The sequence below is a fragment of the Lichenostomus cassidix genome, chromosome 4A (assembly GCF_008360975.1).
Source record: "Lichenostomus cassidix isolate B80296 chromosome 4A, HeHo_3.0, whole genome shotgun sequence".
Taxonomy (NCBI): Eukaryota; Metazoa; Chordata; class Aves; order Passeriformes; family Meliphagidae; genus Lichenostomus; species Lichenostomus cassidix.
Genome location: NC_139485.1, coordinates 15,167,964 through 15,194,194, shown reverse-complemented (window position 1 = coordinate 15,194,194; position 26,231 = coordinate 15,167,964). Strand labels below are relative to the sequence as shown.

General features: G+C 37.9%; 1 protein-coding gene across 3 annotated transcripts in view; it reads left to right on the top strand.

The window, feature by feature from the left end:
* The window catches only part of CHM (CHM Rab escort protein), a 49,414-nt gene that overhangs the window by 12,500 nt on the left and 10,683 nt on the right, over positions 1-26,231 (top strand). Inside the window, exons 3-10 of one of the 3 annotated variants that reach the window (XM_085060703.1) lie at positions 2,761-2,833; positions 4,002-4,126; positions 7,782-7,920; positions 7,960-8,187; positions 9,267-9,383; positions 10,046-10,166; positions 12,565-12,790; positions 22,654-22,731. In XM_085060703.1, the coding sequence (XP_084916829.1) occupies positions 2,761-2,833; positions 4,002-4,126; positions 7,782-7,920; positions 7,960-8,187; positions 9,267-9,383; positions 10,046-10,166; positions 12,565-12,790; positions 22,654-22,731 (1,107 nt within the window). Of the gene's footprint in view, positions 1-2,760; positions 2,834-4,001; positions 4,127-7,781; positions 8,188-9,266; positions 9,384-10,045; positions 10,167-12,564; positions 12,791-22,653; positions 22,732-26,231 lie in introns of all 3 variants that reach the window. The other 2 variants (XM_085060702.1, XM_085060701.1) reach the window with 2 other exon arrangements.

Sequence of the window (26,231 nt, the reverse complement as noted above, 5' to 3'; positions counted from 1 at the left end):
CTAACTGGTAGAAAAAATATTTTCTACCTCTGCTGTTACACCTTCAAAATGCTTCCTGTTCTTAGTTAGGGGATAATTGAATTATAACCCTAAAAAGGGGAGAGTATCCATCTTTGTACTTTGCAATTTAGCCACAGAAGAGGGGAGCTTAGGCCTTGAGATTTTGGGACAATATTTTTGCTTTAATTAGGCTTTGATCTTGACCATTACTTTAAGGAATTCCTCAGTTCATCTTCAGGGCAATTATAACAAAAATATTTGGTTACAAAGGAGTCCTAATTGTAAAACCATTAGTCAGCTCTTCTCAGAATGCCTCTTCAAGACTTCTCCTGTAAACTTTGCTCATTATGTCAGTAATCATGTCTGGTCTGTCTTTTTTCTGGTCTGTCTTAGTGTTTTCAGATGAGAAAATTAAGCAATCCTGATTCATCATGTAGTGCAGGGAAACTAATTAAAATTCCAGGATAAAAAAAAAAAATCTGGAAGTTGCTACTTGAGGAGAAGATGAATATTTGAGGTGGCATAATTTGGCTTGGGAAGAGTGCACAGACACCAGAGGGAAGGAAGGACAGCTGAGGTTCATTTTCCTCTGGAGAAGAGCTGTACAATCTCCTCAGAATGGATGGAGCTCCACTGCAGGGTCATGGAGTGCTTTCTTGAGCACTCTGGGTTGCCTCACCACTGGGTGAAAAGAATAATTTCAAAGGAAAACTCAGCTGATGAAACAGAGGAATGTTCACGTGAAAGATGTCCGACAGCTCACAAATAATTTTTTGTAACTTTCTGTGAAAAGAATGTTAATTTCTCATACTGGAATTTCTAGCTTTAGATAGTCTAAATGTGCATGACTTAATATTGGTGTAGATTCAAGAAACTCACTCCTGATTTTAGGCAGGTGTTCTCTGGGATTTCTGTGATCAGTGGCACTGCTTGCTCTGACAGCCATATATTGCATTCTGTAGTCAAGAAACTTGCAGCCAGAGCAGCACATTTCCGTAAAAATAAATCTTCATGGCCATGGTTTTTGGAAATCCCAGAAGTGACAGATAATGCATAGATATTGAACTTTTTATTCTGTGGAATCTTAAGAAGCATGAAGAAATTACCCTGCACCACTAACAGCTGAAGCAAAGCTGGAGGTTATCATTGCATACAACTGTCAGTGCTTGTTTTACAGATTGAAATCTCACAGAATTCAGCATTTCATAGATTTAATCCTCATTGCTTTGTGTTTGTGTGATACCAAGCAGCAGTACTTTTGGAACTCACCCATGTCAATCACACTGAAGTCACGATGAACTCCTCGTTCCAGAGGATGGGAATTCCTGCTGGAAACCATCTGCAGATGGAGCTCTGCTGCTCAGAGTCACCCCATTGCAGGGTGTGGGCTCAGTCCCCCCAGTTTGGGACTTGGAACACCATGTTCCCTTGCTGGAGCCACCTTTATTCAATAAATGCTGCATTTTGTTGTCTTTGCAAAAGATGTCCTGTTTCTGTTCTTCACTATTGCCTTGCAGGAGCTGAAAGACTTTTTTAGGTCAGTTTGTAGTCAGGAGCAATTAGGCACTGCTCAGCAGACATCTGTCCTTCATATGCTAAGTAAGCACCGTGGTCCAGAGCATCAGCCTGTGCTGCTGGAGCAGGGCTGACACTCCTAATGAAGTCTTTGTCAGTGCAGATAAGTCCTGTCAAAAGCATCCCATCGTAAATCTAGGCAGGAGAATCTAACCTGAATTTAGCTTTTCACTTTTATCACACTGATCTCTACAATTTAAAAGTGGAGGAGGTTGTGATAAGATTGATTTAACAGCCTTCACATTATTCTTTAAAATGCAAACCCTATCTTCCTCCCTACATTTTAATTTTTTTTTTTTTTTTAGTATATGCAATAACATTACCTCTCTGTTCAGGAGGGTATTTTTGGTATCTCTCAGGCTTCTGAAGCGCTAGAACACAGTGCTAGAAAACAGAGTTAAATCCTGAAATAACTTTTATTTTGCAAGAACTAGTGATTTTTTGAAATGTAATTGCCCTATTATTTTTCTTTTCAGAGTTGTTAAATATTTAAGATGTGCTATCCTTGACAACAAAAGCTAACTAATCCAACTGATGTTTAGAGAAATATTGGTAGAGAAATTTTTAAAAGAGAGAGCAGAGACTTTCTTTGATGAACAGCAGAACTACTAATTTTCTGTGATTCAAAAGCAATAAATAATCTTTTTCAAGCAAGAAGGTGGTAAATAGAAACTGGGAAGTGCTCAGGGAGGGATGAACATTTAGTACAAATCAGTTCCTTTGGCTCCACCTGCAGTACATGCAGTTCAATAAGAATTTTGCCAGAGCATCTTCACAGTCTGCAATTGACATAATGTGTTGTGTAAGCAGTAGATAAACAATAAACTGCATTTTCCTTTCTTTCACATAATGGGTAAGAGAGCCAGTCTTGGCCAAGAAGCAGTATTATCTCTATTTTTCTTCACACCATCCCATGTGTTTTTTGTCAGCATTATCCATTTACCCTCCAGATAATTTGATTTTGGACTATAGTTTGTTTGGTCAGAGATGCATACAATGAGGAAAACAGAAATTTTGCATTTCATTAAGAGTTGTAAAATACTAATTTTTATCTATTCTGCATCTGAAAAATCTTGCTGTGGAAAATGTTTTCAATGTATCAGACTTGGTTGTTTTTTCTTCAAATCTGGAAAAGCCATGTTCTACCTGTCCAACAAGTTTTTCTTTTGTTTTTTTTCTTTACAGGAGAAATTACTATGGTGGAAACTGGGCCAGCTTTAGTTTTTCAGGATTATTGTCCTGGATTAAAGAAAATCAGGTAAAAATTTCCCAAATTCCTTCTTTTAGGCCTCCTTAACGTTAAATCTCTGTTGTTTGCGTGATTTATTACAAGACAAATTACCACACTGCTTTTGCTCTTTGGTAATTTGACAGATCAAAGAGGTTTGTAGTTTCCAGCTTCACTGGTTGAGACTCACCCATCTGGCCTGGCAGTCGGAGGCTCTGATGTGCCTGGGCTGTTAATCTGATTGAGACCAGTCTGCTGCTCGGCCACACTTCTGGGTTCTTGAGCTTAAAGAGAAGCAACTTCACTATTGCTTCAGTTCCTTTACCTCCTGTAAATGATAATCTGGTCTTTTCCATTTTCTCTTTGATTATTTGCCACTCCCTGATGTTTCAGCCCTTTTGTTTTTCTTGTTTGCATTCAGCTGATTCTTTACAGGGAGAAAGGTGGGTGCTGGATCCTTCCTCTGAAATGTCCTGTAACCAGGACAAAAAGATGAATGCTGATAGTGTATTTTTCAATGGCCCAAGTTTATCTAATTCATGACAGTCCACTAGAAATCTTCTGGGGAGGATATTTATTTAGGAGATGGAGCACTTGGAGTGGATTAGCAAATGGCTGCTCTGTTATTTACGGAAATGCTCAGAGCCTGTTGGGCCGTAGAAGATGGAAGTTTCTCAGCTCAGCCTCATGCCTGTTCTTTACACTGTGCTGCCTCCTGGCATAATCAGGGGACTTGCTCAGTGCCAGAGCTTCATATTCTATGGGTTCTGTTGTATGATTTAGAGGTTCTAATTGCACAGATTTATACAATACCCCAGATCACCAGGTTTTTCCATATGGTCTCCATTCAAAGGGTTTTGTCACAAAATCTGGAACTAACCTGGCTGTGGCAAACCTGTCTTTTAGGAGATTGTATTCAAAGTTATATTCAACACTCTACTTAAGCCTGTATTTCATTTAACACTGTATTTCAGATTACTAGAGCCAGTGCTGTAGTACAAATGTTGGCACGCTATAATGAAGTAACCAGCTCTGTTTTAACTCAAAAATTATGAATAGGAAAAAACATTAGGACAGTTGGGATATATTTTTTTTCCTATATTATTAGATGGTACAAATTATTTGTGACTACAGAGATTTATAGTTCAAGAACAGCTTGCATGGTACAATATATAATTTTATACTTGTTCTTTGTAAGCAAAAGACAGATCTCAGTGATGAATGTGAAGACTGGAGAAAACTGATCCTTGAGAATGAAGAAGCTATTCCTCTTAGCAGCAAGGATAAAACTATTCAACATGTAGAAGATTTCTGTTTTGGCGAGTAAGTAGTAATGTAGAAATACATGAATGATTTTACTTGCTCAGAGGGTAAATGGTCATATTGTGCTTTTGGTTTTAAGGGTTTCACCATGCTGCCATATTGCACTTTATTGCAAAAAGTAACCCTGGCCTCTGAAATGTTCCTCATGTCCTTGTGCTTTGTTGAAATCACTTCACTGAAACAACCTGATCCTTCCTCAGTTACCCTCTCTGGATGCAGTGTAATTTGTTGGCCGACTTTGTGAGTTGGTGATTTACTTCTGAGTAGAAAACAGAAGTGTTTGTACATAGTAGTAGTAGTAGGCAGTTGTGTACTGCCATCTGTTAATTTTTTCTGTTCTTAGTTTGGCTAAAAGGTGCTGTTCTCATAGTCAAAAATTAAACTCCTAAATACATGTAAAATGAACTACATACAAAAGAACAGGAATACGAAAGGACAGCAGTACTGTAACTATGAAATACTTCATTGTGCTAAAATGATAAAGCAATATTTGCCCTTTGTCCTTTTTATATGCAATGAATTTAACTTAGTGAAGTTAAATCTACTGAATATAAATTTACCTGAACTAGGTATGTATTTATTTATTTAATATTCTTATCTTCTGGATTTTGCACTGAACTGAACACTTTCCAGAATTCCTGAGAGGTTCTTTGAGATAGTTATGTACATTTAACCTTGAATCCCTTAGAAAATACCATAGGTAGCTAAATGAAATGCTGACACATACTCACACAGAAATACATATTTCTTTCTCTAAACATCATAAGTAGGGGAAGAAAAGGTGTGAATTACACAAATGCAATCTGAAGGTCACAGACTGAGACTCTTCCAAGGTTCAGTTCTGCACAGCAATGGTGCTTGACTGAATTGCAGATAAAATGTAATGCTTATTCTAAAGCAATAGCACTTGAATATTGTCATTGTCATCCTGTTGTCATGATAAATATTGTTCAGAATCAGGATTAAATCAGATGGAAAGGTTTCATAGTCTCTCAACTTTGTGTATGATTTTCAACTGATAGCTGGCTCTGAAATGAGTCCCCTAGCACTGAGATTTCACACTTAGAAGTGAGATTATACTTGGGTAAAATTATGCTTTTAAGGATTTAACTTAGCTCGGTACAGTGCTATCTGTCTTGGTCATCACCAAAAAAACCCCAATCCCACAAGGAACAACAATAAGATTAATAAACCTGGCAAAGAAAAAGTTCTCCAAAAGAACTTCAAACTTTTGAGAGAGTCAATTACTGTGTTTCTGACAATTTACATGTTCTGGCTAGATTCTGTTGTTTTTGTTTAACTTTTGTAACTCCTATGAAGTAACCATTAAACATTTATTTTGAAAGAATAAACAGCTGGGTAGCAGTATAATATACACAGTGCAAATCTGAAATGAATGGCCTTAGAACAAAGTGCATCCATCAAAGGGAAAGAATACTGTGTCTACAACAAGCTGTATTGAAAAAAGGCAAATGGCTGAAAAATAAATAGTGAACACCTGTGCTGAATAAATTAACCAGCTGGTTGGCAATTTTTCATTTGACCTATCTGAAGGGGTTGCTGTTACAAGGCATTAATAAGACACATTCATTTTAAGATATTCCTTTGTTAGTACCATTAATTGATGAATGGTGGAAGATAATATTCTAAATTTACACAACAATTTGTCTGCAGATGTATTATTTTTTTCTGAATTAGGAGAAGAATTGTCTGTACAGAAGTTCAATTTGAGTCATTTTTATAGACAGTTCTTACATTATTCAGGGATATTTGGTCCTATAGGAAGGATGTCATGAATTTAGATTATATACAGTTTTTAGGCTTTCATTATAAAAAGTGTGGAGCTGCAAATCATGGAGATTTACTTATTCTTTAATGGGAAGTGAATAGAGATTTAAAATATGTAAATATTTCTGTTACATTGGTGTTCAGAGTGATATAGAAAAATACAGTGTGTTATGAATTCAAGTTTATTTTGATTATAGAAAGTAATAATCAAGTATATTTAAAATGAGATGAACTATTCATTGAGTTGGGAGAAGGTAGAAAGAAAACTTTATTCTGAAATTTTGTGTTACGAAAAGGTTTAGGATGAGTTAAATAAAAGCTTCATTCGTAGTTATTGCTTTAATGGCAAGAGCTTTTGCAGTTTTCAAAAACACTATGTTCCAAAATCCTAAAAAATCCCCCAAAATCCAAACAGAACCCCAAAATTTAATTGACTTCCATTTTTATTTGTAGCAGAGATTACTTTAAAAAAAAAATTTGACAAAGTACTTATCTTTCTTTCATATTTTATAGTTACTTAATGCTGGCAATATGAAGCAAAAAGACATAATTAATGTACAGAAACAGCCTTCTCTCATTAGGGCTTCCTTGTAGCAGTTCCTGTATTTCCCAGGGCAATATTTTACCCCAGTCAAGAGTTAAGTGCTTCCTGGTGACTTTGCCCAAGCTGAGAGATTGCTTCCAAACTTTTCATGAGTCCATGTGAGCTCCCTGAGTTCATAAATGAGGAGCAATTTTGAAAGAATACCAGGTTTTTGTTCCTTTTTGAACAGAAATCCTGCCTCTGCTTCCATCTGAAGGCTGCAGGTGTGTGAAGGAGCATTTTGGTATGGATGCTGAGTAATTCCCTGCTGCTCAGGGAATTTTAACCATCCTGTTAGTACTCTGTGTTTGCAGGTCACCTTTAAAATCATACTTCATTAGTTTTCAGCCAAGATTAAACTGTTTATTCAGTGCATTAATGGCTTGTGGTATAAAGATGAAAAGATAGTCTGGAATTACTGCTGAACTCTTTTCACTTACAATGACACTGATTTGATTCATCTCAGCTGGTAGTGTAAACTAAACCAAGTTCAAAAGTCCTGGTTTCTAAAGGTAAGTGTCATTGAAGTTCTACATAAAACGAGTAGATGAAATTAAAAGTGGAGTGCTGCTTTATAAGTGGAATTTTAAAGAAATGTTGTGGAAAGGAAATGGACTGTGCAGAGTAAATACTGTGTGGGAATGTCCCTCCTGTGACTGGCTGCCTTCATCCCCTGTGCATGGGTTTGGAGCACTTGGAAAAAACAACATTGCTGCTCAAACAACTAATTAGAATTCAAGGGCAGAGTTGAAAAAGGAGTCTGAAAGTTCAACTTAAGCTTTGGGTCAAAGTGGTCTGGTGGAAAGCTTGTTTTCTTCAGCACAAAATCTCACCTTAATGGCCTTAATGCATATTTGCATTTCGATTTCATGGATTTTAATCCATAGGGAGCACCTAATCCAATTACTGTTTTTATTTCAAAATACTACATTTCTGTTGTTTCTGTAGCTGTGTGTTATTTCACCATGAGGGCCTTGATTTTCATTTTGAGATCTTTCCATCTTTTGAGTATGTGTATAGTAAAAACCCAAATTTTTGTTGGGGTTTTTCTTCTCCTCAGTAAAAATAGCCCTCTTGAATTACAGCTTTGCAGCCAAAGAACCAGAGTTTGTTAGTGGGTGGAAGACCTGATTTGGCCAGGATAAAGAAATTCTAATGCTTTTCCTAGAAATCCTTGAGGTTTCTGTTCTGGCACCGACTCAAAACTTCAAACAACTTTTTAAGACTCTTTTTCAAAAAGACTTTTTTCCCCCCTCTTTTTCCCCCTCTGTGTTTTTTAATCAGTCAGGATTCAGCTGAAGGTGTTGAAGAAGCTGGTGCACTGCCAAAGCTGCCTGTGTTTGGAGCCCCTGCTGCCCAGGGGGTTTCTGTGGGATCAGAGAAGGAGACTGCAGCAGCAGAGGGGATTTCTCCAGGATCAGAGGAGAGTCCAGCAGCAGAGGGGATTTCTGTGGGATCAGAGAAGGAAAATCCAGCAGCAGAGATCTCCACAGCAGAGTCACAATGCCCAGAGGCAGAGCAGTCCCCTGGCACTGAAACTTCTCCCAGCACAGCCTCAGATGAGTCCTCTCCAGAACCTGGAAAGACAGAAGCTGCACCCTCTGAAAATGCTGCCCAAGAACCAAAGAAAATCACCTATTCTCAAATTGTTAGAGAAGGCAGAAGGTTTAATATTGATTTAGTTTCCAAGGTAGGAACTCAAAGAGTCTTTTTGTGTAAGTGCATTTACTTTGCTTGAAATGCTGACATTTGTTTTAAAACCTTTCATGGTGAGGAGGGTGAGACAGCACCTTTGAGGCAAAATAGCCACTTTTGAGAAGTAAGAATTGTTACCCTAAAACAAACATGAGCTATTTAATATGTGTCCTTAAGTGTTTTATAACCAAGGAGATCAAAAGACAGAGCTCAGAAATATCACCATCAAAGTCAATTTCATGAAATTTAGCAGTTAGGTAATACCTGCACAATTTCTCCTTTTGAATAGTACCATTAAAAAATTATATTTTTAAACAAGAAAAAGCAATTTGCATGCATATTTTTTTATCTTTTTTTAAATATGTGTGCTCTGCAGTACAGGGAAGTTTCTTCAAAGCTGAATGCTTCACTTTTCATATTCTGCCTAAAAAGATTTTTCAAACCTCTGAAAACTGGAAAAGAAACTTTCTTCAATAATTCATTCAATTCTTCGTGCAGCCACTACAAAATGCATTATTGCGAATTTCATGTTCCAAATGTCTATCCCACTTCCAAGCACCATTGCAGTGACCTCATGAACACCAGTCAGTGGGCAGTGGTTAAGCAGATAATATTATTTTGTATCGTTTTTATACTCTTGCTGTCCCTCTGTGTGACTCGGTGTTAATGGCAGCAAATTCCAGATACTCAGATGCAAGAGTGGTCAGCAGGGCAAGGCCAGGGGTTTGTGGTGGGATTTCCCTGGCATGGGAACATCAGCTTCCTTCTGTCCTCATTGGTGTCCCAGGAAACCTTTATCCAGAAAATTCCTGTGATCTTGCAAAATCTGTTCCTCAGCACCATGACACTTTTCAATACAAACATTTTCAGCTCACAGTTTAATTTCTCTCCCTTCTGTAGCTTACAGAAAGATGATTAAATCATATATGACTAAACCTTAACTGGGAAGTCACGGAATTTACCTGGGGAAAGGGTGAATCTCAGTTCAGGTGATTCAGGGAACAACTGGTGTTAAGCAGTGTTGGCTACTTCACTGATCTTCTTCACCCACTGTTTGCTTTTCTCCCTGTGCAGTTGCTTTACTCCCGAGGCCTGTTAATTGATCTGCTCATTAAGTCCAACGTGAGCAGATACGCAGAGTTCAAAAACGCCACGCGAGTTCTCGCCTTCCGAGAAGGAAAAGTAGAACAGGTATCAGAAAATAATGTGTTCCAAGTGTTTAATCTCATCTTCTTAAAGTCAGGAAGCTTGAAATTTATTTTGTGAGAATTTTGTAACAAGAAGTTGGTGTTTTTCCTTAATTATGATTTTTATTTGATTTCTGGAAGAAAAAGTGTTTGTACGTGTCAAATACAAATACAAAAAAAAAAATCAAGACAAATTAAACAAGGCTGTGCAGTCCAGTATATTGACATAAAGCTTTACCTCAAGCTAAATGTTTAGGCCATGATTGACTGGCGGTTAATTCTCAAAGACTCACAGGTTTTAGGTTTTAAGAGTCTGACATAGACTTGATTTGTCTCTGTGCTACTTACGAGTCAGTTTGATAATGGTAACAGGAGATATTGGCACAGTTCATACAAACTCTGTTGATTAACTCTGCAGTCAGAGAGGCAAGTAAAATTGAAGGGAAATAAAAAGGGGAAGAGGCTAAAAAAGATTTAAAAATATTGGGGGAAATTGGTAATTTTTATTATGGTTATAATAGAAAATAAGAGTAAGAAATACGTAAGAAAATAACCATAATAGAAAAAAGTAATTTAAAGTATTTGTTACGTAATCAGACTGTTGTTGCTTGATGCTTTTACATTCAGTGTGGAAAGCATCTGAAATTATTAAAACATATTTTGCAGGTGCCTTGTTCTAGAGCAGATGTCTTCAACAGCAGACAGCTCACCATGGTGGAGAAGAGAATGCTTATGAAATTTCTGACGTTTTGTTTGGACTATGAACAGCAGCCTGAGGAATACCAAGGTAGTGTCTCATTGAACAGGACACTCCTCCCTAGGAGTTCCTTCAGGGAGGCACAGTTTTGAGAGCTCCCATGGTTTATTTTTATGGATTCATTTTTAAAGTATGCTTTGACCTTTTTGTGACCTTTTCACTTCAGTGTTAAATTCTTCTACTTAAGCACTTGCTCTTCCAGTTCCCACATCATTTATTATTTACATTTTTCTTTAACAGCAAAATTATATATTACAGCAAGGTTGCAAAATGCTTTTTATCATTTTTAAGTGTTTCCTCCCCCCTCCCAGGTAATTTAGAAAATAATGTGATGTATCTGAATTTTTTTTCCTGTTCTTTGGATACTGTGTAAATTTTTACAATATGTTGCCACAAAATCAGAAATTAAGAAAATGGAGTTTTTAAACTTTGAAAGTAAATGTAATTTAATGTTCTTTAGTTGTAGAGGGCAAGTTCAAAGTGCTTTTATCAACTGCTGGCTTACTTAGGTGAGAGGAAATCAGAATAGATTTGAGCTATAATGTGCAAAGAATAACGAGCATCAGGTCAAAGAGGGAAATCAGCTTAACAGGAGGAAGGTGCTTTGGGTTTGTGTTCCTCAGGGTGCAAAGAATGAAGTGATGTCCTCAATTCTTCGAGTCTAAAAGTAAACCAAGGCAAAGAAAAACATCTGTCAAAAACAAATTGTGTGGAAGGAGGAGTGAGTTCAAGCACTGACTAAGTTGCAGACCAGAGCATATCAGTGCTTTTGGCAGGAGCTTGACCAGGCAGTATTTGTGCAAGGATCCAGAGTTCAAGTATGTTGGGATAGTGATTTGATTACTTGAACAAGACTCTTAGGTTAGGTACAAACATTAGAGAAAATGATTTTAAACATACGCAAGAGAAAAGTAGTCAGTATCAAAATCTGGTAAGATTAAGAAAAGGAGAATCTGTAATGAACTCCAGAAAATCCTGAAGGGGGAAAAACTCATTAGACTGAAGTGGTTTATTGATTACAGATGATCTCAGTTTGCTGTTGCTGGAAGAAATGGAGGTGCTCAGAGTGAGGATATAGGTGGTATTTAGAAAATTTATTAAGTAAAAAAAGGAGACGCCACATCAATTTTAAATGAATCCATTGATTCATGTACCTAAATAACATTAGATTTATTTCACTTCCAGAGACAGTTAAACAGATTTTGTTCCTATTTTAAAATAGCCTGAGAAGTAATTGAGAATATTTTGAGATTAGGCTAATGTAAAAACTTCAGAAATTTAAAATTGCTCTTGATGAGATCATTACATTCGTGGGAAGGCAGACTTTTAACAGGGAGAGTTCATGAGAGTGAAGAATTTTTATAAAGCTTTTTTCTGTAAAATACGGAATTATATAAGAAGTTTGAAGAGAGGAACACTTGAGAATTTTTTTAGAATGATAAACCAAAAAAAAAAAACCCTGTCATTTTACAACTTTCTGCACAGCTGTACAAAGAGCAGTAAGATAGATTTGTAATAAAGCAGTGGTTGAATCTTGAGCAGAATATATAGCTCAATAATACTGGTGTCTGCATTGATGGAAGCGTTTCTGAATTTGTTAGGAATTTATCCTGGACTGAAATAAGCTTAAGAGTAGATTTCTGAATAGTATGGGGGAAGTATGCTGTTGCTTAAATACAGTCTTTTCCTCAGGAAAAATGTTTTAGTTACGAAGATAACTAAAGCTTTTCAGAGATACATCAATGACAACATGCTTTAAACATCTCCTAGAAGACTTATGTTTCTTTGAATTTCCAAATGTGTCAGCAGTAGTATTATTTTAAAGGGAAGATAGAACCCTTCATCCCTGTCTGCTCTCTGTCTCATCCACATTTGTTTGTTACCAGCAAGTCATCAAATTGAAATAAATATTGCACCTTCTCATCTTTGGATTGTGACACTGTGTGAGTGGTTTCTCTGTGCATAAATACCCAGTCTAGCACTGTCAGTGTGCATCCAGCAGTCCTGTTCTGGAGTGGGTGTCATTCAGGTGGGATATTTTGGGCAATTTACAGGAAACAGCCTCCCAAGGCACTTCAATGGATTTTTGTCCACAGTTTCTCACTTTTCTCTCAGAATTGGGAAATGGAGTTAGATCAAGTCCAATAGAATGAAAAGGTGAATAATTGGAGACCCATAAAGTGGGTTTGTGATATTTTGAAATATTTTGATGGGAGTGGTATTTCTGTCTTCTGAGAAAACTCACTTTTTAGGAGTAATTTTTCTAACTTTCATTGACTCAAATGATCCATTTTCAGCAAGGTGTTTGTTGAAAAACTCACTTGTTTTTTTTTTTGATTGAAATCCAAAAGCACTTGTTTGAGCTGAAGCATAGGAGACAATGCAGGTGTTGCAATGTGCTCAGTGCCTCACTGTGCTTTTCCCTCAGACTACGAGAACAGCACGTTTGCTCAGTTCCTGCAGACACGCAAGCTGACCCCCAGCTTGCAGCACTTCATCCTCCACTCCATTGCAATGGTCTCAGAGACTGAGAGCAGCACTCTGCAAGGGCTTCAGGCAACAAGGAAATTCCTGCAGTGCCTTGGCCGCTACGGCAACACCCCGTTTTTGTTCCCTCTGTATGGGCAAGGAGAGATCCCACAGTGCTTCTGCAGGTAAGCCTCACTTACCCAGACATATTTCCCAAAAGGAAACCCTTGGTAATGGAAGAGTTATCATTCAATGGGATAATGCTTTGCAACATTTTTCATTGTGTTACAAATGCAGCTTGGTGGTTGTGGTGGCTGCTTGTGATAGTAAATTAATGAGTGCTAGGAAATGAGAAAGCCATAATTTAACCCATATGTAGCTTTTTTTAATCTGACAGGGGAGACTTAGAGTGATATCTGTCCAAAAGGGAGACTGCATTTGGGTAGGTTGAAGAAAATTGCATTTGAGTCCTCCCCAAAGTTGCAAGAAGATCCATTTTGTCAATTTGTGTTGCTAATCAATGCTGAGAATGCATCTGCCATTCACAGGTAGATATTTAATAATGAACTGGATTTTTCTGAAACAGGAGAAGGATGCCATGTGTCCAGTTTACAATTAGATGTAAAACAAAACCTAATTCTTTATCCTTTCTACATCACAGACTTACACAAACAGGGCAATTGATGTGAAATCATGTATTATGCTCTTGGCATCATTTTGTAGCTCTCTCTAGACCACAAGGTTCCAATTGCTATGAATTGAACAGCAGAGAAGATCCTGTGCAGCCCTGCTTCACTGAGCCAGTTCTACATTCTGACATCTCAAACAGCAGCCATATGTTCTCCACTCCTTGAGCCTTAGAAAGTAATTAAAACAAAAAAACCCAGTTGATTGCAGGATGAAACAAGATCCACCTCAGCCCCTTGTACTGTGGGCAGTGACAGTATGATCCTTACCCTGACTGCTGAGGTGTCCCTGGGACTGTAGTTCTGGCAGAGAATTTGGTGCTCAGTGCTTTTGGGGACCATAAAGGATCCGTGTGCAGAGGGTGGGAGGTTTTAATTTCAGTTGTTTCCAACAGTTCAACTGCCTTTTAAAAGGCTGAGGGATTTTTTTTTCATCTTTGCTTTTGCTGGCAAGCAGCCTTTCCATCTGCTCGCTGTGGGTTTAATGTGGTAACCTGGAGGTCTGAAGTAAACATTAGCTCTGCTTAAAAAAAGCAGCCTTGCCTGGTGAGGCCAGTTTGTCTGAGTGATATATTTGTACCTCAGTCCTTTAAATAGCAGTGCAGGGTCTTACCTGCTTTCTTTGGTGCTGGACAAGTTCTGCTTTTTACATGTGTGCTACTATGAAATTGTGGTTTACAGCCCGTTGTTGGGCACTCTCTTCCTGTCTTGTCTTTGTGATAGATTCTGTTTCTGTTTTCTAGAACAGTACTTAAATTACTGCCAAAAGAATGGCCTTAGCAGCTTGAGCCTACTTGGCTCTTCATAGGATGGATGGCAGTTACATGTTGGTAGAAACATTCTGGAATAATTGTGCTCCATTCAATAGAAATGTTATTTGGTACCATCTTTTGTCAATAGCCTTTTATCTGATCTTTAAACTGTATTTATGTAGTGATTTTGAAAAGTGCAGACCTCCATAATTAGGTGGCTGGACAGACAATTTGTGACCAAAAATTTGTTTTAGGAAACCACTCTGGATATAGTCATGCAACAGAACTTGTGTTTGTAGATTTTATGTGAAGCCAGGTAGCTGAGTGTGATCAGATTAATAAATCAAAATGTTATCAGAGCCATTGTAGTAGTACAAGTTTGGCAGTTCGACCTTCCTTGGCTTCAAATACCCAGGGAAAAAAGTAAATTTAATAATTAAAATCAGAATTTTTCTTGCCTTTTCTCCCCTGTAGGTTCTTACTCATGTAAGTTTTCTTACATTATCGAAATCCCTTTGGCTTTATTTTTTTATTTAATAACCAACACATGTACTTTTCTCATCTGCAACAGCAATATATTTCAGGAGTTATCAGTAGAGGTGTCTAGAAGTATTATAAATATTCTTATCAGAAAATCATTCCGTGATGACAGGAGTTTTTCAGACGGCCTGATCTTTCTATTTAAGATCATTGATTTCTGCATTTTAGGGGATTTTTGCTAAAATGTGTAAGTCCTACAACAAAGAGTGTGTTTTCATAGTTGAAGCAAATTAATCTGTCAAACCAAGAAGTAATTATACTTTTAAAAGGTTTGTGTTACAAATACTCTAAAACAAAACTTTTTTTAAAAAGTCCTTTTTTTTTAAGTGAACAATTTAGGAGACAATCACAGTATTTTTTGAGATTAATCCCAATTTTTATAGATGTTCTGCCCTCAGGATCGCGTTTTGCTCAAAGTGAGCCACATCCAAAGAATCCTGCCGAGGCTGTGGAGTGAAGAGGCAACACCAGAGCCTATAGATCACAGCCTACAGCTTTTATCACCAGCTTATCAGAGGAAGGTGTCACCTGGCGTGTGATTTCTAACCACTGTTCTATATTCTGTTTTAATGTAAACCTCTTAAGCGTTTCTTGCAGCCAGTTACACTGTGTGTTCTCATCAAGGCTACTGTTATAAATGGCACACATGCATATTGATGGGAATGAGTCAAAGACATTTGTAAGTCACATCCTTGCATCCCAAATGAATGCTGCATAAACACTGCAACCTTTTATAACTGCTGACGACACTCGAGTGAGCAAAAGCGCTCTTCCTTCTTTATTGGTTTAAGTAGGGATGGTTTAGGAGAGAAAATTAAACTTTTATATCACTGTAATGTACATCCCAATATGTTGAGGTACAGATGTGAGGTTTCTGTCTCCATAAATTGCAGTCGTGGAACAAGGAAGGTCATTGGAAGCCTCCTGCTCTCCCAAGCTGACAAGCAGCAAAACTTCACTGGCCTTTAACAGCTTCCTTTGGTTCCTTCTTGGTACAAAACTGTTCTGCCTCTTCCTTTCTCAAGATGTAGCAAGAGTCTGATATTTAGTCAAAATGAATATAGTAATATCTCACTCTTGAGGAAAATCCAAACAAGCCATTACATCTGATATTGTTTGCTTTGGGAACACTGAATTTAGGGCAGACCAGGCAAAGTTTCTCTTCAGTCTGGTTTCAGATTCGTTTCTCTGGACTCTTGTAAATATGAACATGCAAATGGAAATGACTGTTTTAGAAGCAGTATTTTTATCCCATGTGACATTTTACAGGGAATTGGTGACTGTCCACTCTGTCATCTCAGAAAGGTTCTAAGGGTGACACATTGTGTTTCTTGGTTCTTTGTTAAGAGTTATCCCAAAATTGACAGATGTGGAGGTGGCAGTAGGTGCTGGATTCTCCTCAGCTGCTTTGCCAGAGGAATTGGTGATTCCCTGACTTTCATGGGTGGTTGGTTAATGATGTGCATTTCCTAGAAACAGACTTAAAACTTTTCCATTGTGTATTTGGTGGGCAGTGTCACCCTTTATAGTAGTTCCTACAGATTCTGGCTGAAATTGTAATTTTTGTCTCAGTGCCAGTGACAGCAGTAATTTTGTGATAGAGGAAAGATCCAATTAAGACACTTCCATCTCTTTCACTCCCCATATTTACCGGAAGATTAAGAGGCCAGGCTGAAATGAGATGGATAGTGTGATTGATTCTGAGGGTTCCTGTATATGTTTAAAAATGAATAATCAGTTTTACCCTTACATGTGCACTATTATCTGTTACAAATGTCAGAGCTTCTGGGATGGTCTTAGGTCCTTTAAAATTCCCAATTATGTCCCTATTACAATCTCTAGGAAGGTTTTAGTGGTGTGAAATCAAGACTGGACTTCAGGAAACCTGATTGAAAAAAATTAAAATTTTTTTAATGTTGGGTACACCATTTTTGTCAGCTAAATCTATCCATGAGTATCATGTCTCTGCATGTAAGCAAGATGCAGAAGTTTTCTGTATGTGAATTGTATGATTTAGCATATTAATGAGAAATTCAAACAATGTTAATTCCTAGTGACAATCAGATGTGACAGATTTCAGTCTTAGCACGTGTGCAATTCTGTGCAAGTGTGACACAATCACAGGTGATTTAAAAAACATAATGAGATAGGTGAGATACGAGTTCAGTCCTCCATTTCAAAATACCTAATTTTCATATTTATTTCTCTCTTATCACTTATAATTAGTCCATTTCTTTGGATCAGAAGATGTAAATTGGAATTACTGACAACTTGACACTATTCCTTGGGTTGTACTAAAATACTGAATAGTACAAGTAGCTGCAGTGCTGCTTTCCTCTTAATTGTTTTCACTTGCATTTCAGGGAAATAATAAAACTTCAAATGTAGTTTGGCCTTTAAAGACAAACTTGATATATTTCTCCTCACTTTGTTGGCAGATGAATGCAAAATGGGCAAGCAGAGTTAGCAGGATTGTTTGTAGGATCAGTTGTTTGTTTTTCCCTCTAAGGAGAAACTCTTTCTTGGCATAAACATAAGGCAAGTGAGATAATCCATCATTCTGAGACCTGTTCACTAGTGATGGATGGATAGATTGGTAAAGTAACTCAATAATCTTCATTTTTTTCAGGTTATTCACAGATCAGTGAGCCTTGTCGTTAATACAGCTCTGGAATGCTTTTGTGTCCTTGCCCACATTATTTCTCAGAATTTGACAGGAAAAGACTTTTAATTTGGAAATAACCTTTGTTGTGAAGCGCATTAAGTGGATGAAACTTGGAAAATACCTTCCCACTTTAGATTTTATCTCCTCAGTGAGTGTTTGTCAATTCTTTGTTTAAAAAATTACTTACAAATATGAGAGCTTTTCTGCTCCTTATTTCTGACTAGAAATTGTGTTCAGCAGGAGTTTACACCTCATGAAGGCTTTCAGCCATTAGAATATATCACATGGGATGCTCTGAATCATGTGGATGTTGTCAAAGTGTATTGATTTCACATCCCTAACTAGGCATGGAAAAGTTTTCAGCCAAGAAATCATATTGAGGGGTTAGACTTACCTTGTCCTACTCTCATTCTTGATCATCTTGGTTCATTTTAAAAACATATTTGGAACCTAAAAGCACAAAATACAAGTGCTATTGTGGGATGCTTTTTTCAGGGTTTAATAATTAGAATAATGGTGATAATAGGAAGGAAATATATCTTAACATGTCATTTAGTATTGCCTCTTAACAGACTCTTAGCAAGTAAATTCCTCCCTGGTTGTGTGGGGATGTGCAGATTCTGCCTTACAAGGTCTTCCTGAGAGTTGTGACTCAGACATGTGAATATGTTGCAGCATTATCAGGAGACCTGTGGAAATGACATGATTTGTTTATTATTGGAGCAAATCTGAGATGGGAAGGCAAATTGCATTTAGCAAAGTCCTTTTTCATTAAACCAGAAGACAGAGAAAGGTAGCTTCCAAAACATGACAGCATTAGTGAAATAGCCCTTGAATTTCATTGAGAGTTAAGAGAACTGGAATTGTTATGTCTTTTCTGGAGGCAGAGAACACATAAATGGGTTTTCTAAATGAGCTAATGCTTAGTGACTGGCTCCTAGTGCCTGGTTGTGTGCCTTGCCCTGCAGTGCTGATCTCCCAAGCCTCTCTGGGCTGCAGAGCTGTTGTGTAATTGCAGCTGGATGACCTTGGGCAAGGAGCAGCTGCTTCTCCAGCAAGGTCCATGGAGCTCAGAGCCAGGCAGTCCCATCCTTCAGCTCCCCAGAGAGTGCCTTTGCACTTCCCTGCCATCCCAGCAGCACACAGACAGCTGCACTCTGATTTCCTTCTCCCCTTTTTTCCCTCTCCAGCTCTGTGGCAATTCCTTACAATTCCCACAATGCTTTGACATCATTTCCAGGACACTTGACTGTGTTGCTTCATGGATTATCACCTAACTTCCATATAAATCATCTGTTTCTTGAGTTTAGAAACCCAGAGAATAATTCTTAACCTTGATTCACTGAGAAGTAGTGTTAATTGCAATATCCTTGAAAAAATTCGGTTGATAATGTGGTTAATTTTAAAAAAAGCACTTCTATATTGTGATTAGGGATGCTCAGTCTTTACAAAACTTCATGGCACTGGAACAATTTAATTTAGACTTAGTCTCAAATTCTTCACCTCAGATTTTGTGGGTTTTTTTGGCATTAGCCTCACATTTTATCATATCAGTCATTATCTTTGAAGAGTGTCTGGATTTACTTTGCATTTTCTGGAAATACAATAAATTAATTCTCAAAGAGAGCTCATTAATGCTCTTTTTTGCTTCAAAAAGTGACAGTGTTTCTCTTAATAGTTTTATGAGATTTTTTTCTGACTATGCCCTTACCAGATATATTTTCCTAATTCTTTGTGACTTGTAACTGTTTGCTAAAATCACAATTTTTACTTCTGAGATTTTCTCGTAAATAACTTGTTAGGTTGATTTATTATTCTTTCTAAATACATTATTTATGAAGGCTAAATCCCAGACTGTTTAAAAGAAAACTGACAACAACCAGCCAAATGAAATGTCACTTCTACTGGAAAAAGCAGTTTTGTTCAAGAAAACAAATCTAAAATAGGTGTTTTTAATCAGAGCTGTGACCATTCCTGCCTGTTGGGTCTTTCTCCATGAGAAGAGTTTGCTGGAGCTGAAATGAGCCCAGTCTTGTTCTCCTCTGTGCTTTTCCAGCTCCTCTTTCTGCAGCATTGCCCAGTCACAGTCTGCTTTTCCACACTAGGACAGAAGGGGAGATCTGGGGAAAGAAATCATCTTACTATGGGAGTACTGCAGGCACAAAATACTCTTTGGCACTTAACTGAGTGCTGATGGATGACTGTGCAGGAGCTTTGTGATGGGTTTAGAATTGTCATGGTGCTAATTGGGTGTTGAACATAGGCTGATTCTCTAATCTTACAGGACCTTTTTTAAATTTCACAGGAATGATGAACACAGCCTGCAGGAAAAAGTCAAAATATTTGACTCTTCATGTGCTTCCTTAAGCATTTATGTCACATATTTTCCTTTCCATAACTCCCCAAATGCCAGGACAGTTTGGGATGACACTGATTATATTCTTCACTAGTTTTTTTTCGTGCTATTTTTTATGGGGATTTTTTTTTTTTGTGTTATCCAGGTGGATGCACACACTGAGTTTTAACTTCGGCATGGGAACTCTGTGTTGGGAACAATCAGTTTTTTCTAGCTGTAGCTATTTTGTTTATTTGATTTGTCTGTACTCTACCTGTTAATGTTTCTAGAGTACAACAGTATTGGTGGAAAGGCTGATGTTCTAGGGGCCTTTCAAGAAACACAGAATTTAACATAAGGACCAGGTCACAGCTTGCTCTGTGTGTAAAAATAAATTGGAAGAGGACAATTCATTATTTCAGCACTTGCCATGTTTTTCTTTGATCTTTCTCCAGAGCTTGCAGTGCTGTACATGCAGTATTCAGCTTTAAGGAGGGAAGCAAGTAGTTTTTACTAGAGAAAAAATGTACAGTTAAAAATAGCCAATTTTTGTAATTAATCAGCACATGCATTTTAGAAAATGGACGACAAAATACATGCTAGAAATAAAAACTAGCTTTTGGTATAAAATTATGTGATATAGTTTTAAAACTCTTTTATGTAATTGCAGAGTGAACTAAGGCTAAGTCTGTAATTTGAGTGTGTTTGTGGTATCTCTGTGTTGGGAATCAAGATGTCAAATGGAGAGACATTCTATTTTTGTTCAATTAATATCACAGAGCATTACATCAAAGCAGTAAACTCCTCTTGTATCAACAGATGCAGCAACCCTGAAGCCTATTTTCTCTCTTGTTACATTAGTGTTTAATTAAAGAAAACAACTAGTTGGAGGCAGTTACTTTCTGTGAAATGTAATGAAGATTTATTTTGTAAGTGACCTTCACTGTATTAGCTGAATCAGTAATCAGTAAAATTAATAGAATAATCAAATTATATACAAACTCATAAATCATGGGGAATATGCTGTCAAAAATGCAGCTTTTAATATGTCCTATTGTTTCACAGCTGTATTAAAAATTGCAACTGCTGATTTCTGCCTTGATGGGGACTGAAATGGCATTTAAAGGCTGTGTATGATGGAGAACTACCAGGCCAAAAATTTTCACAACTGTTAATTTAGCTGTAATATGATTTGATGTCACCGGGGCAAAGTTGAAGCCAAGTACAGTGTTGTTGCTATCTTTCAGCAAAACTTGAATTATTGGTGGAGGCAGTCGCCAGTTAATTAGAGTAATATCAGTTTAAATGTCTGTCATTTAGGGTTAATGGTATCAAAGAGTTGCCTTGTACTTCAAGTGCAGTCAAATCATCTTGAATAGCCCATTGTATGAAAGTAATGTCAGCACGGTGATTTTTACTTTGTCATAAATCATTGAGGTGCCATTTAGTTTAATATTTCAGGTTTTGTATTTAAATAATTTTTGCAAGTTCTTCCTAATTGTGTCATTTTTCATGCTAGGCTGTTTTAATAGGTGTTTTGGCTGTTTGTGATTGTTTAGCAACACAATCAAAATTCCTTTCCATTTTCATTTAAAAAGAGAAGTTTTCTGCTGGCCTGCTATGAAAACAGGTCGTGCCCTCCTCTCATGGGTAGCAGGTGACTCTTGGAAAGAAGTAATTCACATTTTTGTGCAGCCAAGCAGCAAAGTTCTTTCAAAGCACACTAGAAAAATAAAGTGCATATATCAAAACCCCCTGGCTGTGGTTAGAAGTCAAAGAAAAACTATAATTAATGTTTTTAACTAAGGAATCCCAGTTCTGGTTAAGTTAATAGTGCTATTATTATATGCAAGATATGAAATAAACCCCTCTGAGTTGCTTTGAAAGATCCTGATACCTTCCTTGGCAGGCAGGAGGCCATGGATTGCAGCATTAGAGATAATAAACCTGTAGCTCAAGGCTCTCCAGGAATTCTTCAGTGGATGTTTAACCTTTGTATCATCTTCAACAATCGGCAAACAAGCAGGGCTGGGATTCATGGGATGGATCTCCTGGTTTTCCCTGAGCAGCAGGGCTGTTTGTAGGGAAGTGGAGATTCCAGGGTGTCCCACAGCACACAGTGGTGCTGACAGCTCCTTGGGCTGCAGGGATGGTGTTGGTGACACTGCAGCTCCTGGCTGGGCTGCACCAGTCCTGCAGTGCGGAAGGGATTCTGGGACTCACTGGCTTTGAACTGTCTCATCTGGCATTAGAATGACAATATTCATGTCATTTTTGGAAGTCAGATTTGCAAAGTGAAAGTGCATCATCTCTGAAGAGACACCAAAACACTTTCACTTCAAAATCACAGAATCCCAGAATGGTTTGGGCTGGAAGAGACCTTAAAGCTCATCCAGTGCCACCCCTACTATGGGCAGGGGCACCTTCCACTGTCCCAGGGTGCTCCAAACCCTGTCCAGCCTGGCCTTGGACACTTGCAGGGATCCAGGGGCAGCCTGTGCCAGGGCCTCACCACAATCACAGCCAAAGATTTCTTCCCAATATCCAGTCTAAACCTACCCTCCTTCAGTTTAAGGCCATTCTGCATTGTCCTGTCCCTCCATGCCTTGTCCCAAGTCCCTCTCCAGCTCTCCTGAAGCCCCCTTAGGCACTGGCAGAGGCTCTAAGGTCTCTGTGGAGCCTTCTCTTCTCCAGCAAGCTCTCCCAGCCTGCCTCCAGCCCTGTGATAACTCAGTGGCCTCATCGGGGCTCCAGCAGCTTGGTGACTTCATTGTGTTGGGAACCCATGCTGTCAGTAAATCAGTGTCACCAACCCCTCAGTGCTTTGCCTTGCTGACCACTCCCATGAATTGCAATCAGTGATGGAGTAACTTTGTGTTGCCTGTTGCAGGCTGTGTGCTGTGTTTGGGGGGATCTACTGGGATGGAATAACTTTGTGTTTCTCTTGCAGGCTGTGTGCTGTGTTTGGGGGGATCTACTGGGATGGAGTAACTTTGTGTTTCTGTTGCAGGCTGTGTGCTGTGTTTGGGGGGATCTACTGGGATGGAATAACTTTGTGTTTCTGTTGCAGGCTGTGTGCTGTGTTTGGGGGGACCTACTGCCTCCGTCACGCCGTGCGCTGCCTGGTGCTGGACAGAGCCTCGGGACGGTAAGGGTGACATCAGGAACCTTCTGTTTATACACAAAACACAGGTGAAAAATGTCTTGAGTCAATTTAAAAAAAAATGATTCTTCAGAGATCCTCCTTGGTATTAATAACACATCAACCTTGATTAAAAGTAATTTGTGTATAGGTCCTCCAGAACAAGGAAAGTGGGTCTAGAATATAGAAACTAAATTAATTTCCCTGTGATATTACTACAGCTCCTGATCACCCAAGCTTGGAAGACAAATCATTTCAGCTGCCGGGGGGCTGGTGATGAGTGATGTTAGTTTTCCTTGTGGCCTTACCTACTCTAATTGATTTTCATCAGATGACAACAAAGCCCTCTGTTATTGCATTTTTAAAAATGGAGCTCACCTAAAGACTCATCAGATTAATCTTTGCTGATAATGCATGTCACTCCAAGAGAAAAGACTTTAATGAGTTTTTAGGTAGATTGTTGTCATAAACTATGCTGCCCTCTTATTCCAGAATGAATTCTTTTACAGCAATATCAGGCCTGTAGGCAGGTTTAAAGTTGAGCTAAGAAAAGTCAACCCAGAGGTTTTTTCCATAGTTGCATTTTTCACACCTCTGTAAATTGACATACTTCTGTTCCACACATTTTATCAGCTATCAGTCTAACTGCAGACTTCAGCTCTCTTAAAGAGTCTATTTGCAGCTTAGTTTCTATAATTAAATGTTCAGTATGTTTTGTAGAAAATTTAGAAATTAATTTAGAAATTATGTAATAACAATGTATTGGGAAAATGAGTAGTTAAATGATGGGAATGGTGTGTTTATTTCCCAGTTGCTCTGGACATTTGATTCCTTGAGCACAGTCCTTGTAGCTGCATTTGTCACTACGTGGTCACATAGTAGCTGTTTCCCCTGAAATTGTAAAAACACCAGATTTTATCTTTCTGCCAATTCCTGAAGATTCTGGAGTTCACTGCACAGTTGTAGACTTTGAGATGTAAATATGGTAGTATTTAATCACATTGTTCCAAGTGCATGATTCATATGCAAATTAAACCATGCCCCCTTCAGAAACTCTGGTTTATCACTAATATTTGAACTGTTACTGTAGGAAGCTTTATATTCCAGTAGTGTTTGAATAGTTAAATTGCTCTTGCAGGGGGACAAAGCTTGTGGTTGGTAGCAACTTCCAAACCCCACTCTGTGCAGATCTTAACTGGTCAGTGGTACTGGTTGCCCCAGTTTCCAGCTGCTTTTGCACATTCTGACCTTTAAAATGAATGTTTTCTTTATCAAGTTATATATGTTCCAGAAAAGATGAAGTGCTGCTTTGCCATTAACCTGCTTTTATATTTTGAATATAAGTTCCTCAGCATTCAACATAGGTGTCAAGTGACTTTTTTTAGGCTTTTAGGCTGCTTTTGTGGCTCACTTGTGCCATTATAAAGTCATAGATTTTTGAGGAGCAGAATTATTGAAAGATTTTTAAAAGTCTTCACCAGACTTGCATTATTCCAAAAACATTGAGCTTTTAATAATGCCATTATCTGGTGGGGAATATGAAGAAGCACAACACATCCAAGATCACCATTTCCTTTATCTTCTGTTTTTCTCTTGGTGTTATCTCCTTCCTCACTGTGTATTCCCTCCCTGCACCAGCTTGTATTTCCTCTTGACTTTGGGCTTCAATGTTTTGCCTAATAAAAATCAGCTATCAAGTTGTTAATGAGGCTATTTATGAGTTACTGAGCTTTTGAGTCAACAGACCATTAATAGTAATTGGTAAGAGGCAAATTCATGTCTGGTTGTCAGTACAGCTGGCTCTGTGCTTGCTTCCCCTGGTTACAAATGGCTCCCACTCACCACTGCAGAAATGCATTGTGCAATAGTCATTACCAGTTTATAGCTCCTTCCACAGCCTTCCAGCCTTCATCCATGCCTTCATGCAGTGACTTTTTTCTCTGTTTTTAATATTTCTGGTTTTGTACAGGTAAGGAAAATATATACTTCTATCTACAGCCTTGCTTTCCTTCTAAAACTTTTAGGTTAGAGTTTAATTAAAGTCCCTAAATATCAAGTTTATTCCAACTTTTTTCTAGACATGGCCAGCATCACTTTTTCACATTTTCCTACCCATACTTATATGTACAGAGAGCAGTAGATTTCATCCCCAGCTCTACAATTACTTTTATCATTTTTCTATAGCCCTTTTTATAGTTTATGAAAAGAAGATTCAGGCAAGACAGGGTGAAAAAATAGAAACTTCTAGACATCGCTGTTAGTAATGCACTTGAAAATATCTGGTTTTTTATGTATTGTACCAGATTTGCTCTTTTAATAAGTTTGCAGAACATCCTGTGTTCTTTCTTGGTAGAACTCTGATGCTCTGTTAGAAAATAAAAACCACATCATATTTCTGAGGTTGAGGAGAAAAGCCCAATGCATGTATGAATGCTAATTTTGTTGTTTTTCCCTACGTTTATTGTATGCCAATTTTTTGGGTACATATGAAAAAATTTCATCTCAATAGTAGGCATTTTATATTGATCACACTTTACATATGTTTCCAATTACATAATTCTGCCTGAAAATGGAAGAGATGTGATAAATGGACATTTATACATCTGTGATAAAAAGATAGAGCAAACACCCAGTAATTTACATATCTGCTGAAATACTGCAGACTGGCTTTGTCAGTGCTGCTGAGTCCATTTCAAGGATGTCGCCCTTAGTCCATTAGTTTGGATAATGAGCCCTATAAAGTACATTTATAACTCGTGGCACTGCAAGGAGATGGATTCTAATTTTCATCCTTTTATCCAGACACATTGAAAGAAGGTCAATGGAGGGTTCGCTGTGATTCATTGTCGCAACACAGATCAGATGACAGAGACCTGATAATGTCAGTGCAGAAGTGTTTGCTGCATTTGCAAGCTCTACTTGAAAGAAATTTTCTCAGCATCACCCTTTGAAGTAAAGTGGGACTGAAATTAAAAGCATTCTCTCTCTCTCTCAGTTTAAAATCTTATCACACGTATGACCTGCTGCTATTCCTGAACAAAGGAGAGGAAACAACACTTAGCAGGAAAATAAAATGTGTCGTTGCTTCTGCTGGCTTTGAGTGATGCAACATGACATTTAATCAACCTTTCCCCTTCCCTAATGTTTGGGGGGTGGCAGGGAAATTGTTTCATAAACAATAAGAAAGGTTATAATTAGAAGTGAGCTGCAGCAGCTTGACTTCCTTGTTTATTTGCAGTATTCAAATGAGAGCTCGAGAATGAAATCACTGGGGTTAACAGTTAGGAAAAACTTGTTAAAGTTACAAGTGAAACACATGTTGGATAGAATTTGAAACTGAAGAATGTTCCATGTTTGAGCAGTGCTTGTACTGTTGTCAAGGCACCTGTTGAATTTGAATATAGGAATATATGTAGGAGCCAGATGAAGTCAGCATTATAAGTCAGTGTTACAAAAACGTGTTTAATAGTCATAAACCTCTTAGTTTTATAGATGAGGATTGTGTG